Consider the following 13,765-nt stretch of genomic DNA (forward strand, 5'->3'; position numbering starts at 1 on the left):
TGCACAGCTCAGATGGAAGGAGCTCCAAATGGGTCAGTATTGCAGGAATGATACCACAAGCACTAAGGTATGACCCCAGTGAAGGATGTGTAGAGCTGATTTCTCAACTCCAGCGGGCCTCGGGGATGTTCTGTGATACAGAGGCAGCTGCTAAGCCAAAAACGAGCCCACACCCTAAGAGAAGGTTGCTCCAAGCTACTTTCAGACTGGTCACTTCTTACTTATGCTTAGAAACCATTATTTCCTTCTACTAAAGGTGGCACAAGCTGGTGTGAAGCAGATTTCCTCCACAGTGCAAGGGAAAAAACGAGCCCAAAGCCTTCACTGTGTGCACATCCCTCTGTGAGGCTCCATGCTCACCTCGGAGCATCACTCTGGGTCCGTGTCTGTGACTGCCTATGGAGCTGTTCTGGTAGGGAGGGGTTTGGAGTTCATCTCTCAGGAGAAACACGTTGTCAGAAGGATTGAGATATCCATTGAGGTGCCCCGTTGCTGGAGTGTTCCGTTAATAGCATTAATGACACTAGAGAGTGTCTGAATCAGATAAAGGCCACCAGGAGAGTTCGACTCATATCTCTTTGGGGGAAAGTTCATTTCCTTCCTCTTGTCAAGCCATCAACCTGTGCCAGATAAATTTCATGTTTAAACCTTCTCCTATTAAAGTGCTTCACTGGCTTGTGATCATCTAGAACCAGAACGACTGAAACATCACCTGCACATGGAGAGCTCCAGAACCGTGTCACCAGTGTGGGAATCCACCCTTGCTTTGCCACCTAAAACCCCCTCTCTGCCCTACCCCTCTGCAGAGGCATCCCAGCTCCCAAAGAGGTGAGAAATGGGTATTTCACAATCCCTGTCTTTATTCTCCGTTCATAGACACTGTTTGTGTGGGAGCTTTTCACTCCCACCTCTTCAAAACAATACATTCCTTCTGCCATAGGATATATTACATGTCTTAATTTATATAGATCATTCTGACAATGCACTTTATTATGTCATGGTGCCTATACCTGTATAGTCCACACACAACCTCTTATTAGTTTTGGTACATACAATACAAAAAATGACAACAATAATACTGAAAGCTGTGCCTTAGGGAAGAGTACAACTCTCCCAGCAGAGGCACAGCCAGCAGGAGATGGGGAGGGAAAGAAAGGTTCTGGTCTCATATTGCTTGGGAAGTGTCCATGGAATCAGTATTGGATTTCCTGGGCCATGATAAATGAAGCGGCTCCAAGCACTCAGTGTGGAGCTATCCTAAGAGGGGAGTGACACAGTGAAGTGCTTTGCCAAAGGGGTTTGTGGAGGTCTGGGACCCCACTAGAGCTCAGCTGTGTCCTCTGTGGCCTCTCTCCTCCAAGGGGATGGGATGATGGCATGAGGAGAGCATCCTGCAGCAGGGAATTGCATCCTGTAGCCACTATGGGAAGCTGGTGACACCCCAGTGCCTGGTGCTGGCTGGGATAGTGTCCAGCTCCAGTGACACAGCCACAGAGCAGGAAACCAAGTGTGGGACATTCACTTCTCAGTTTCAGAGCACTTCAGACCTGGTCTCCTCTGCAGTCAATGCTCAGGAGCTGTGCTTCATTTAGAGGGGATAAATGATTTATGGTCAATGGTTCATGATGTTGCTGGAGTACCACGAATGCCAGTGTCTGCCTCCACTGGGATGGGGAGGTTTTCCCAGGAACAGCAATGCAGAAAGGGCATAGAGAGCTCAAAGATCACCTTAACTCATTTTAAACCAGGTACTGCAAGGCTGGGACCTAATCCTACAGTCTGGATGGATGGATGGATGGATGATGGATGGATGGATGATGGATGGATGGATGATGGATTGATGGATGGATGGATGGATGGATGATGGATGGATGGATGATGGATTGATGGATGGATGGATGGATGGATGATGGATTGATGGATGGATGGATGATGGATGGATGGATGGATGGATGGATGGATGACGGATGGATGGATGGATGGATGATGGATGGATGATGGATGGATGATGGATGGATGATGGATGGATGGATGGATGGATGGATGGATGGATGGATGGATGGATGATGGATGGATGATGGATGGATGATGGATGGATGATGGATGGATGGATGGATGGATGGATGGATGGATGGATGGGGCTATCTGCAGGAGTGGCTGAAGTGCAGGCTCCTCCTTTTGAGCTTCTCAGGGTTGTTTGAAGCCATGTAAGAGAACTCCCAGAAGATGTCCAGGTACGTGGCATCTCCTGCAAAGATACACAGGAAGAGGCATTAATCCCCTTATTTCTGCTTTGCTTTTCCATCTGCTAACAACAACAGGATTATCCATGAGCTTGAACTATGCAAACTGCTCCCAGGCCTCTGCCTTCACAATCAGATTGAGGATAATTCCTCCCTTTTAATAACCATGGTTCTTCTTTTCCAGAGCCCAAGAGACAGCAGAGAGACTGGAAAGAGAGAGCTGAGTGCTCTGGAAGGCAAAGGTCGCTCCTTGTGCTTTATGCAACCAGTTTGCTGGAGCCAGTGCTCAGCCAGGAACAGAGATAAGAGCATTTACTCCTTGTCTAGCTTCTCTTCCAGCAGCCGGACTACCCAGAGCTTGTTGTGGCAGGTACAGCATCAGTGCATCTGTACCGGAACGAAACAACAACCTGTTGAGGGGCACTATCAGCTAATAACAGCTCTCGGTGCCGGGTGACTCAAGGCCTGTCCAAACCACAAGTGAAGGCAAAGAGTTCAGATGTCCCAGCAGAGGTTCTTGATAGGATCTCCCTTGGTGCAGGGATGGTTTCAGGTTTATGCTGCAATTCTAGAGATAATTGGGCACCCGCATCCCATTAGTGACATCTCTGCTCTGTGTTTGCTGCTTGACATTCTAGGGCAGTTTTTGCCATGGACTAAGCCACTGAGCTCATTTTTACCTGGTGATGAACCCATGTAGCCACAGGGGAGAAGATAAGTGGAAAGATCGCAGGTATTCACTGACAGCCACCTTTAGTCTTTCACACAGAGCTGTGCACCTTGTTTGACAGAAGACAAGTCCTGGAGAGTCACTGGAGGATAGATCCAGAGCTGCAGAGCTCCCAGGCACATCATTGTCCATGTTGGTGCAGTGCTGAGGGTAATACACAAACTTGGTTCCACAAAGCCAACTTGAGCAGGATCCAGTGTGACCGTGGTGCCCTCTTCCACCCCAGCTCGTGGGTGAGCACACTGGGATGAGAGAATTGTCTCTTTGCAGTCTGTTATGTGTCCAGCCTAAAGACCTTGAGAGTAACCAGCCCTCAGCACTACCCACATGTGCGTGGCAAAGGCTCATGGCACGACCCTCATCGACTGGCAGGCTTTGATCAGGAGCTGCTGTTTCAGGTCCAACAGTGCTCAGGCAAGGTCAGATTTTGTGCCTGCCACAAGCCCACCTTGACCTACCTGTGAGCTCCTGATCACAGTCACTTGAGCCTCTCCTTAACAGTGGGACTGAGCCTGTCCCCACTGCCCCACCAGTGCTGTCCTGTGCCTACAAACACATCCTGATGCTACAGTGAGACCTGAACAACCACTGTCCCATCCCACCTCCCACTCTGCCTTTCCTTCTCTGGGTGCATCACGCAGCTTCCCAGCATTCCCACCTGCTTCCCTATATAAAGTCTCCTCCTTTTCTAGGAGAGACAAAGCCCCAGCCCACTCACATACACCTCTGCACATAGCAAACAGGTAACTGCTGTGAGGACAAGACTCAGCTCTCCAGGGTTTCTTTAGGATGAGTCTCGAGTCTTTAAGCTCACCCAGCAGCAGCAGGTAAGCAAGCACTGAATGGGCTGATGGAGAGACCCAGGAACAGCCACTGCTTCTCTTTGGTGTCCAAGTGGTACCTTAGGCAGTGGGACCCAGAATTCCTATTGCCTCCTGCCAGGTGATGTTGGTAAAATCATGACTATGTCCTTGTTCAGTGAGCTTACCAATGCTCCTGTGTACTGACACAGTATTTACTCTGCTAACACTGAGATTTAACTCCAATTACAAGAATCCTACTGCTATAGTAAAGCATCAGTCCCAGATTGTGGAAGACAGCTGAGCATTTAATCCTCATTAACTAAAGAGAGTCTTTTGGGGATCTGGGTGTCTGCAATCCCATTTCAGTCTCCAATGTGTTTTTCCTTGTGAGGTTTGGGGACACCACACTCTGCTTTAGACAGGAAACAGGGGTGAAGTGGGAGGCAGCAGCAGGGTGAGGAGCAAACCACGTGGCCCCCAAGCTCTGTGCTTATAAATGCACTATAAGACCACACAGCTCTCCTATTAATGCCTTAAATGACTGCAATACTCCTGATATCCATGGATCCTTCCTCTTTTAACTCCTTCACTGAGTTCCCGAGCCTACCTGGATGCATTAACTGGGATGTGTTTGTCCCTCCAAGGGAAAACAGGGGTTATTCCACAATCCTGGTTTTCTACATTTGTTTTCCATGCCAAGTATGACAGAAATCATGAGGCCAGGCCAGGCTTTTCTTCTTCTTTTATTTCTCTGCCATAGACACACAGTGTGAGAGAAACCAAGGGGAAGGATTGCACCAAGATATGTGGGGAAGGGTGGTCCATGTGCAGAAGATTCCGTGTAGTGCAAGGTCTCCTGTTACAGGATTGCTCATCACATACCAAGCATTGACTGATGCAGGTGCTCTGAAGAAACAGGAATGGGTGGGTTGGGGCAGGGGAGGCTGAGCTAAGCCTCTCACCTCTACCCCAGCCTTCTCCCAAAGCATCCTGAAATCACAGCGTCACAAAAGAGCATCACAGAACCTCAAAGTTAAATGCAGAGCATTATGTGCCATTCCGGTCTATTCACTGCCCTGAAACTCAAGCAGAGAAGGAAAACAGGTTAAAAAGAGCTGGGTTTCCAGATCCAGTTAATACAGGCAGCAAGGCAAGAAACCCTACACGAATAAATGAAGCCAAAGAAGGAGGAGGGAAGGAGTTTCTCTAGCTTTTTATTAAGAGTGTTTCAAGAGACAAGAGAAGAGCAGGGAAGGGGGAAAAAAGGCAGACACCACAGCAACAGGTTTAAAATAGTACAAAGATAATAACATAGAGAAGATCGGGTTCCGTAGTTACAGTCAGCATAGGCTGTGCAGGGAAAGGGGGATTAAAAAACGTGGTACAAAGTCGTACTGAAAGCAGGCAAGTGAAGGGGGTTAATAGGTTACAGCGTATTTACAGCCCAGCAGCCAGTGTGCAACAACCACGTGGGGCAGCTTCCACTGCCTAAAGAGAGAACTTCTTCCTCTCTGTGCTGTTTCCATAGGAAGGGTTAGGATTCATGGCCAGGAGGAGGCTTTCTCATCCCAAAGGCTCTCACCTATGTAATCCTATGGGAAGAAAGACTCACTGTACTGTGATTCAGAAGCCACAGGTCTCACAGTGTGGATTCCTCACCCTGGGATCCATCTAACGTCCATGTGCTGTTAGAGGGACACAATGGATTCAAGTCAACTGAGCCCTGGGAATCCACGCACTGTTAGAGGGACACAATGGATTCAAGTCATCTGAGCCTGGGAATCCACGCTAACATCCATCTGCTGTTAGAGGGACACAATGGATTCAAGTCATCTGAGCCCTGAGAATCCATGCTAACATCCATGTGCTGTTATAGAGGGACACAATGGATTCAAGTCATCTGAGCCCTGAGAATCCATGCTAACATCCATGTGCTGTTATAGAGGGACACAATGGATTCAAGTCATCTGAGCCCTGAGAATCCATGCTAACATCCATGTGCTGTTATAGAGGGACACAATGGATTCAAGTCAATTGAGGTCTATGGATGCGCTGACACCCAAAGGCAACCCATCACTGAGGGGAGCACAGGGATGCACAAACTCCACCTGCTCCTACACAGCCCTCGCTGTACGTTGGTGCTAAGGGCTGGCCGAGGTGTGTTTGTGGAGCAAATGCTCCTGCTTCAGCCTCTGCAAACACACGTGGTCCTCCTCATGCCTTGGAAACTCTCATTCCCACCTCTGTCCCTCATTCCCTCCCATAACCATTCAGAGGCTCTGTCTTCCCACTGGGACAGCACTGGGTTTACAGTAACCCCAGCCCCAGCTCCCCACAAGGCTGAGGAGGAGCCGGCAGATTGATGTGAATCCCATTCCTATGGAAACAGCACTCGATACCCTGGAATCTCAAAGGAAAACCTTGTTTCTTCAGAGCTCCCACTCTCCTGCTCAGCCCCTTCTCCATGGAACAGCACCACACGCACGAGCACTCACACAGACACTTGGCATCAGCTACCCAATGCTTTAACAGCGCGGTTTAATCCCTTCAGCCTCTTTTGTCTTTGGTTGAAAGCAAGAATGCTCGGGCAGTGAGAAGTGGGTTCAGGGACAGTCGAGCAGCACAGCACCACCAGCAGCTCAGCACAGGACACTTGGCTGCATTGTGGCCACTGGACAATAAGTAAATCAGTGCATTCCTTTAGGAGGTCCTGCTTTTCCTCTTGCATAAATAACAGCCATTTTGGCTGGGCTGAGATGTTTCCTCATCTCTTTCACGCTGAGCACAGCCTCAGCTCCTCAAATCTCTCTTTAACGACAAATTCTGCCAATTCCCTGTTTTCCCTCTGGACTGCTCAAAGCAATTCCTCATTGCAGAGACCATCTCAGAGGCAACAGCATGAACATAACCTGAGGCTTCCCTGGGTGACGTGTGGAGACAGAATGTGGCATCATCTCCACTTCCCAGCAACCTGAACTCATCCCATTTGGAACCAGAGACATGCGGCAGACCCCAAAGATCCAACCCTAGACTGCCTTGTTCAGGCACTTGGTTGTACAGGGTTTGGGTCGAGTCAAACAAAAGCTGGGGCAGGGATGGAACTGTTCAGCCTGATCCCCAAAACTCAAAAGGTGACCGAAGCGGCATGGCTGAGGCGATGGTTTGGGTCCATTTGCGTTTGGGCAATGCCTGGCATGTTGCTTTCGAGACAAAGGCAGCTCTCCTCCTGTTCACTGTGGTTGCAACCACGCTGGATGGATAACACAGGAAGAATGCACAGAGAGGGGGTTTGGCTCTCAATACCTCCAACGAGGTTGCCCAACACGAACCCAGCTGTAGCTGAAGGCACAAAGGAAGGTGTTTGAGCCCCACCTTCCTTGGAGCCCGCTTGGCCTTTTCCTTTGCTTGAAAAGAAACTCTCTGGACAACGTCCCCGCTCTCCCCTCCAAACCCCCACGCGCACACACACGGACGCATGCACCCCACCAAAGGAACACAGAGAACATGGAGAAGTGCCGCTTCCTGGAGAACCTGTTTGCTTTAGGAACTGCAGGCTGGGTGACGGTGATCGTGTGTTGAACTGGAGGCAGTTCTGATGCGTGGAACGGGAAGAGGAGAGGAAAGGGGGGAAGGAAAGGGAGGGAATTGTGTGTGTGAGGGGGGAAAGGGAGGTTTTGAAGGGTGTTCCCTAAGAAGACTACAAAAAAACTCCTGCCATTAAATACAGACCAACTGTATTGAAGGAAATTGCACTAATCCTCTGGGCACAGCGAGAATAAATTAAACACTCAACAAACAAGTTCACTGCTTAAAAAAGACAGCACAAAACCCATAACAAAAAGAACATTCCCCCCCCCCAATACTGTATGTAGGAAAAGTGCACAAAGTTGCTTTATACATTGAGTCTAAATAAAGTACCAATACAAGTTAAATAGAGGAATTGTCTTGCAAGACACTGCTTTCTGCATCAGTATTTACATCGGCTTTGACTTCGTGTACTTCAGCAGTGAGGCAGAGCTTCAGTGGACCCAAATGGACAGGACCTTTGTCTTGTTCCCGAGCCCCCGCTGCTGTGAAATCAAATGACCCAAAGGGGAAGCCACGGCTCCAGTTCTCACTGGTTCACAGCAAGGATCAGTGGTTTCTAACTCCTAAAAGGCTGGAAAACCAATGGGGGTGGTTGAAGATGCTGCACATGGGAATCCAGCCATTGCTGGGCAATGACCGGGGTCGGATTCAGGAGCACAGCAGGATCATGGCAGTGATGAAACATCCATTTCACTTGTGAGCTCACTGAAGTACCCTGAAAGATGCCAGCTCTGATTCAGTGCCCCAGGAAAGGGCACAGCTTGAGGGGACATCAGCATTGGCAAAGCCTCAGTTGGGGCTGGGATGGGGTTCTCAAAGAGAATTCATGACACAGAATCCCTAACCCAGGGAGCACAGTGGGCTCTTGGCTGGATGCTGGTTCCTGTACTGAGCACCAAGTGCTGATGTGGATGCTGCAGGGTGATCTGCAAGACCTCAACCTAAGCATAGCACAGTCCTGCTGAAGGCAGGCCCATGCTTCAGGGCTTTGCTGTATTGCTGCAGGCTCAGCACCACATCCCAACCTGCTGGACAACAGCATCCAGCACCATCTGAGCTCTGCACAGAGCAGTGAGCACTGCAGGGTGTTTCACAGCAGTGATGATCTGTAACGTGACAGACTTGCTCCTGATCCCATCTAGACTGAGAGCAACACCAGCACCAGCCGCAAAGTGGGCTCCACTGGTAAGGGAGGGGTGTCAATGGGGCAATGACAAGTGAAGGCATCATCATTTGAATTCAGGGTGAATTGGACCAGAAAGAAGACAAAGCCCAATGCAAAGGACCAAGAGATGAAGCTCCAGGAGAACACAAAGTGGTAACCTCTGTAATGCTGCACAAGAAATGCCAGCTGTACCTCACATGGGTATCAGGAAGAAAGATTTAACCCAGGGTGTATTAAACACAAACTGCAGGAGACCACGTAGCAGCGCTGCAGCAACAGCTATGCACAGTGCACATCTGCCTGCATCTGGTATCCCACAGCTGTATGCCTGGGGCCAGCCCTCTTCACTCAGAGATCATGGAATGGTTTGTGTTGGAAGGGAACTTAAGCTCATCCAGTTCCAACCCCTGCCACGGGCAGGGACACCTTCCACTGGAGCAGCTTGCTCCAAGCCCCTGTGTCCAACCTGCCCTTGAACACTGCCAGGGACGGTGACAGGATTCCAGAGTCACTTGTGAGAGCTACAATGAGGACATGGTCCCTGCTCCTCTGAACCAAGGATTTCTGCATCCTGCATTCCTCTGAAGCTGAACTGCACTTTATGCACACTGCTCCATTCCACAAGCACCCATCCTGAGTCCCTCCTGAGGGTGTCACAGCTGAACAGAATGTGAATATCACCAAGGGATCTGCCCTCTGCCAACTAAGGGCACATCCCACAGCTTCTACTCCAGAGTTCAGAGGGAGCATTGCCTAGTCAGAGGCTACGGGACAGTTTCAGATCAGAAAGGAACCCCAGGATAGAAAGAGTGGGCTGAAGGAGAAAATGCCATGAGAAGCCAATGATGAAAAGGCCGATGGGGCCAAGCTCATTCGGTTTTGTTTTCCAGGATGGATGGAAGCAGATTGATTGTTATTTATGGAAGCACAAAGGCCCTGGGGCAGCTTTTGCACTGCCATGACCTGCAGCAGCTCCAGCCCAGTCACCAGGAGCATTTCAGATTCACAGCTGGGACTGAGCTCAGAACCTGGTGCTCAGCACCGTGCATCCCAAAGGGAATAAGCAGGAGAAAGCGACAAGAAAAAGATGGATTTCAAAACGCAGCCCGCACAGATGGAAAACTGTGCTCTGGCTGCAGCAGAGCTTGGGACAGCACCTTCCTAAGGAAGCAGGGATTCTCCCTTGAACTGAGAGAACATCCTACCAGAGACTAAAGTGGAGTTTATTGTTCCACTTCTAGATGTGAGCACGGACACTGGTGCTGTTGGTTCAGTCTGAGGGCAGTATCTTGAGTGAGGAGCTGGATCTCTGCTGCTTCGGTATCTGAGGACACATGATGTCAATAGAACAGAGCTGTGGAGGTTTATAAGGGGAGCAGCACACCAGCAGCCAGAATAAAACAATATAAAGGACTCAGACATGTATTGGGTGAAAAATACTCTGATTGTGCACCACTGCTGATGGAATGCAGGAGGATGGGAACTCTGCCTGGTATTCCTGCGTTCCTTGCTAGATCTTGATCCCCTCAAGATCCCAGCACTATCCATAAGGCACAATGGCCCAAGCCCAGAGCCGGTAGCCTGGGAACCCAAGCAGGTAAATACCAGTTGTGGAGTGACAGCCATGAGCCCTGAAAAACTGATGTCAGCTGCAGCTGAGGGCATTCCCAGAGGCTCTGACAGGGGCACACCTCAGCCTGGCACCCAAAATCCAGCCAGAGGGTACCTGCCAGTGGTACATGTGCTCAGAGCCAGCACTCCATGGCTGCAGCATCTCTGCGGAGCCACTGTAGCATGATCCCATCACACAGACCATAAACACACCAACAAAGTGCTCCAAGTCAAACCACATTCCCCCATTCCAGCAAAGAATAATCCAAGGAAAGAAACAAAAAGAAGAAGATTCTGCCGGGCATTGGAACTGGGGAAGTCAAAAGCCCCTGGGCCAGCTGCTGAGATGCCCATCTCACACGCTTCAGCATGCGGGGGGAGAGCACAGAGGGATGGATACATGCAAGTAGAAGTCTCCTTCACAGAGATGCTAAGTCAGAAATCTGAAGGGAGCAGGAAACAAACTGAACCGAAGTCCAATTGCATCGTGCAGCCACTCGTTCAGGCAGTGGGAGTTGGATGTGGCTTCTCTTCCCTGACAGAAAGCCCATCGCCAGCGACAAGCTTCTCCCAGCCTCAACAGATTAGCACTGCTGCTTCCATAACACTATATGCAGGTTGCACCTTGGCCCTGGAAGCAGGTGAGCTATGGCTTTGACCAGCTAACCACCACTGGCAAAACAAGGGGAGCGTGGCTGGTATAGTCCTGAGAGCAATCGAGGTGAGGAGCCATCGCTCTCAATCCTACCCCTTCCGTTGTGCCTTCTGGAGCAAATCTCTCTCTGCCCCTCAAAACAGCCTGGTCCTGACTTCGAGGTCATCTTTAGCTTTGCAAGCTGCTGCAGCAGTCCCATGGGTGAGCAGGCTGCTGGTCACACTGCCAGGCCAGAGGGCTCCACGTCAGAATCCCTCCCAGACTGTTCAGATGAGAACTCAGTGCATGGAAACCACGCTGAAGCAGAGAGAGGTCTGACTGTATCGTTGGTGGGTTCCTCCTGGTGACAGAGGGTTTCCTTTTCTTGTCTTCATTTTAAATGCTAAACTCACCTCCCATACTTCCCACACACTCAAGTCCATGTGCCATGGTCTGTGGTTATGCCCTAGGAGTCTCCTATGCAACAATCAACCATCCAGTAGTCAAGCATGAGAACTTAACGCTAACAGGAAAGATCCCTTTGCCTTCCTGCGTGCATCTCAACCTATAAGTGCAGGCATCAAAAACAGACCAATCTGCAAGAAACACCAAGATACCAAGGATGGGGCTTCTCAGGGCTTCTACAAGTTCAGCCCAACTTCAAGACAGCGAAGGGGAGGTGGGGGAGTTGTCACTAACACTCATCTATATTAAGGCTGATGAACTCCTGTATACACTTCCTGTACTGCAGCTCAGTAGGGCTGTTGCTGGGATATTGACCTGGTTGTCCAAAGGGCCCCTCTGCCTCTCGCATTTCCTCATTCATCCGAGCCAGACGCAGCCTAGAGAGAAAGCATAAGGGAGAGGGGTTTGGTTATTCCTCCCCATGGCCATTTACAGGCAGTGTTCCTCTGCACATGCACTGCCAAGTCCTGGCTGCACTTACAAGGTGACTATGTCTGCATTGGCTGCTTGGACTGCAATGCTGAGTGGGTCTTGCCCATCGGCATCCACCGCATGCTGATTTGCTCCTCGCTTGAGGAACAAGCAGACCTGACTGTAGAAGGGAAAGAAAAGAGCATCAGAGCACAATTCCAGCTCCCCCACCCCACACTGATGTAGGCAGAGGGCACTGTCCTTCTCTAGGCAGATACAGCTTCACTTGTATTGGTTAAATCAGGACATGCTGCACTGGCATAAAGGAATGGGTGTACAGGGGCCCAATTACCCCCATCCATCAATATGGGGACAAGCATCCTTAAAGATAACCAAAAGGGCATGTTTTGCAATAACCAATTCACCAAACCCCAGCTCCCCTGCCCACCTCACCCCATGGCTCCCAGGGTTAAGGCTGTACCTCAATCCAAGGGTGATGGAGCACATCACAGCAAGTTGCAAAGAACTTACCCAGTGTGCCCCAGGTACGTGGCATGATGCAAGGGAGCTCGGCCTCGGGTATCTCTTTGGTTAACATCTGCTCCATTCTGCAGCAGGAATTCACAGGCTATCAAGGAGCCCTGGCAAGAGAAAGGGGGATTCCTAACTTAATTCAGCCAGCAGTACTGAGATGATTCCTAACTTAATTCAGCCAGCAGTACTGAGATGATTCCTAACTTAATTCAGCCAGCAGTACTGAGAGGATACAGGAGCATGTACGAGGCTGTAAGCTGGCCGTGGTCAGTGCACTCAACTAGAGTCAAGACCTCCCATTCCCAGCCACTAGCACAACGTACCCCCATCACAGCTTGAATCAGAGGAGTTTTGTTCTCATCTTCATCATTCACCCAGTTGATCTCAGCCCCATTTGCAAGCGCTTCTGCCATAAGAGGCAGGTTTCGGGCTTGTGCTGCCTTGTAGATCAACAAGCCAGGATGCAGCTCCCTCAGGTCCTCCAAATCTGATGCTTCTTGTTCAATCTCTGCTTCGCCACTTGACTCCTCTGACACCTCGCACTCTAAGAGGCAGAAAAGGATGGGGAGATGTGACCCAATAGCTTCATATTTCCAGTTTCTTCTGTTCCCTGTTGTTCTTGGCACCAGATAGCCCTGACCATCCATCCTGCCTTAGCATTAGCTGCCTCCCCACACTTGTGGCCTGTGACACCCACCTTCCTCTGTCACGCTGTCCACCACAGAGCCAAACACCAGGATATCCGTGCTGCCATCCGTGCTCCCTCCAAGTCCACTGTCACTGCTCAGACCTGCAGGGCCAACAGAAGACAAACCAAGCCCATTTTAATACCCTGGCATTCCAGTACGAGGCACAGCTGAGACCACAGGGGAAAAGGGCTGCGCAGAATGTCACACACACACTGCACCGGGCACTGCAGCGAGGGAGAGGGGGACTGCTATCCCATTTAGCCCCACTCAATAACACTGCCCAAGGAAAAATGGCAAAGCCTTATGGTGTCCGTGTCCCCACGCTGCCCTTCATGCAGGGATGCTCCAACATTGCCATGGCACTTTTGAACTGCTGAGGACAGCCCTTGCTGCAATCCATGAGGGACGGCGTGACGTAGACTGGAGCAGAGCAGCAGCAGAGACAGCTTTGCAGCGGGTTATGCAGTGTCAGAAGCAAACAGACATCCCTCTGCTTTTACCACTGGTAATCTCAGTTTCTACTCTATCCATGCTCTCCCCAGAGCTTTTCAGTTGTCACTTGCCAATGCATTGCTCTTGTGACAGATTACTGACCACAACCGGGGCAAATATCATCAACATTGTGTATCTCAAGGCCAAACTCCTAAAGCATTGTCCATTGGCTCATTCAACTTCACAGACATCCCCTCCCGTTCCCTACAGTGCTTCCCACCTTCCCTGCTTCGCTGATGAACGTGACAAAGACAAGAAATGGAGTCAGGAAGAGATGAAGCAATTTGCCCCAGGACACACAATGTGTCAGTGGCAGAGGAACTTCATACCTTTCCAGCTTGCACCCAAAAGCAGTCAAGAAAACGACAGGAATTGCTCCAGTGGGAGCATGCATGGCACA

At 50.1% G+C, this 13,765-nt stretch overlaps 1 protein-coding gene across 1 annotated transcript in view; it reads right to left on the reverse strand.

Moving 5' to 3' along the window:
- Positions 1 to 2,141: 2,141 nt before the first annotated feature.
- The window catches only part of ACAP3 (ArfGAP with coiled-coil, ankyrin repeat and PH domains 3), a gene marked incomplete at both ends in the record, with an annotated part of 75,607 nt that continues 63,983 nt past the window's right edge, over positions 2,142 to 13,765 (reverse strand). Inside the window, 6 exons of the mRNA XM_080631345.1 lie at positions 2,142 to 2,248; positions 11,555 to 11,616; positions 11,721 to 11,831; positions 12,182 to 12,291; positions 12,508 to 12,728; positions 12,882 to 12,974. Coding sequence (XP_080487471.1) covers positions 2,142 to 2,248; positions 11,555 to 11,616; positions 11,721 to 11,831; positions 12,182 to 12,291; positions 12,508 to 12,728; positions 12,882 to 12,974 — 704 coding nt within the window. The remainder of the gene's footprint in view (positions 2,249 to 11,554; positions 11,617 to 11,720; positions 11,832 to 12,181; positions 12,292 to 12,507; positions 12,729 to 12,881; positions 12,975 to 13,765) is intronic.

The sequence above is a fragment of the Psittacula echo genome (genome assembly GCF_963264785.1).
Source record: "Psittacula echo genome assembly, chromosome: 17".
NCBI lineage: Eukaryota > Metazoa > Chordata > Aves > Psittaciformes > Psittacidae > Psittacula > Psittacula echo.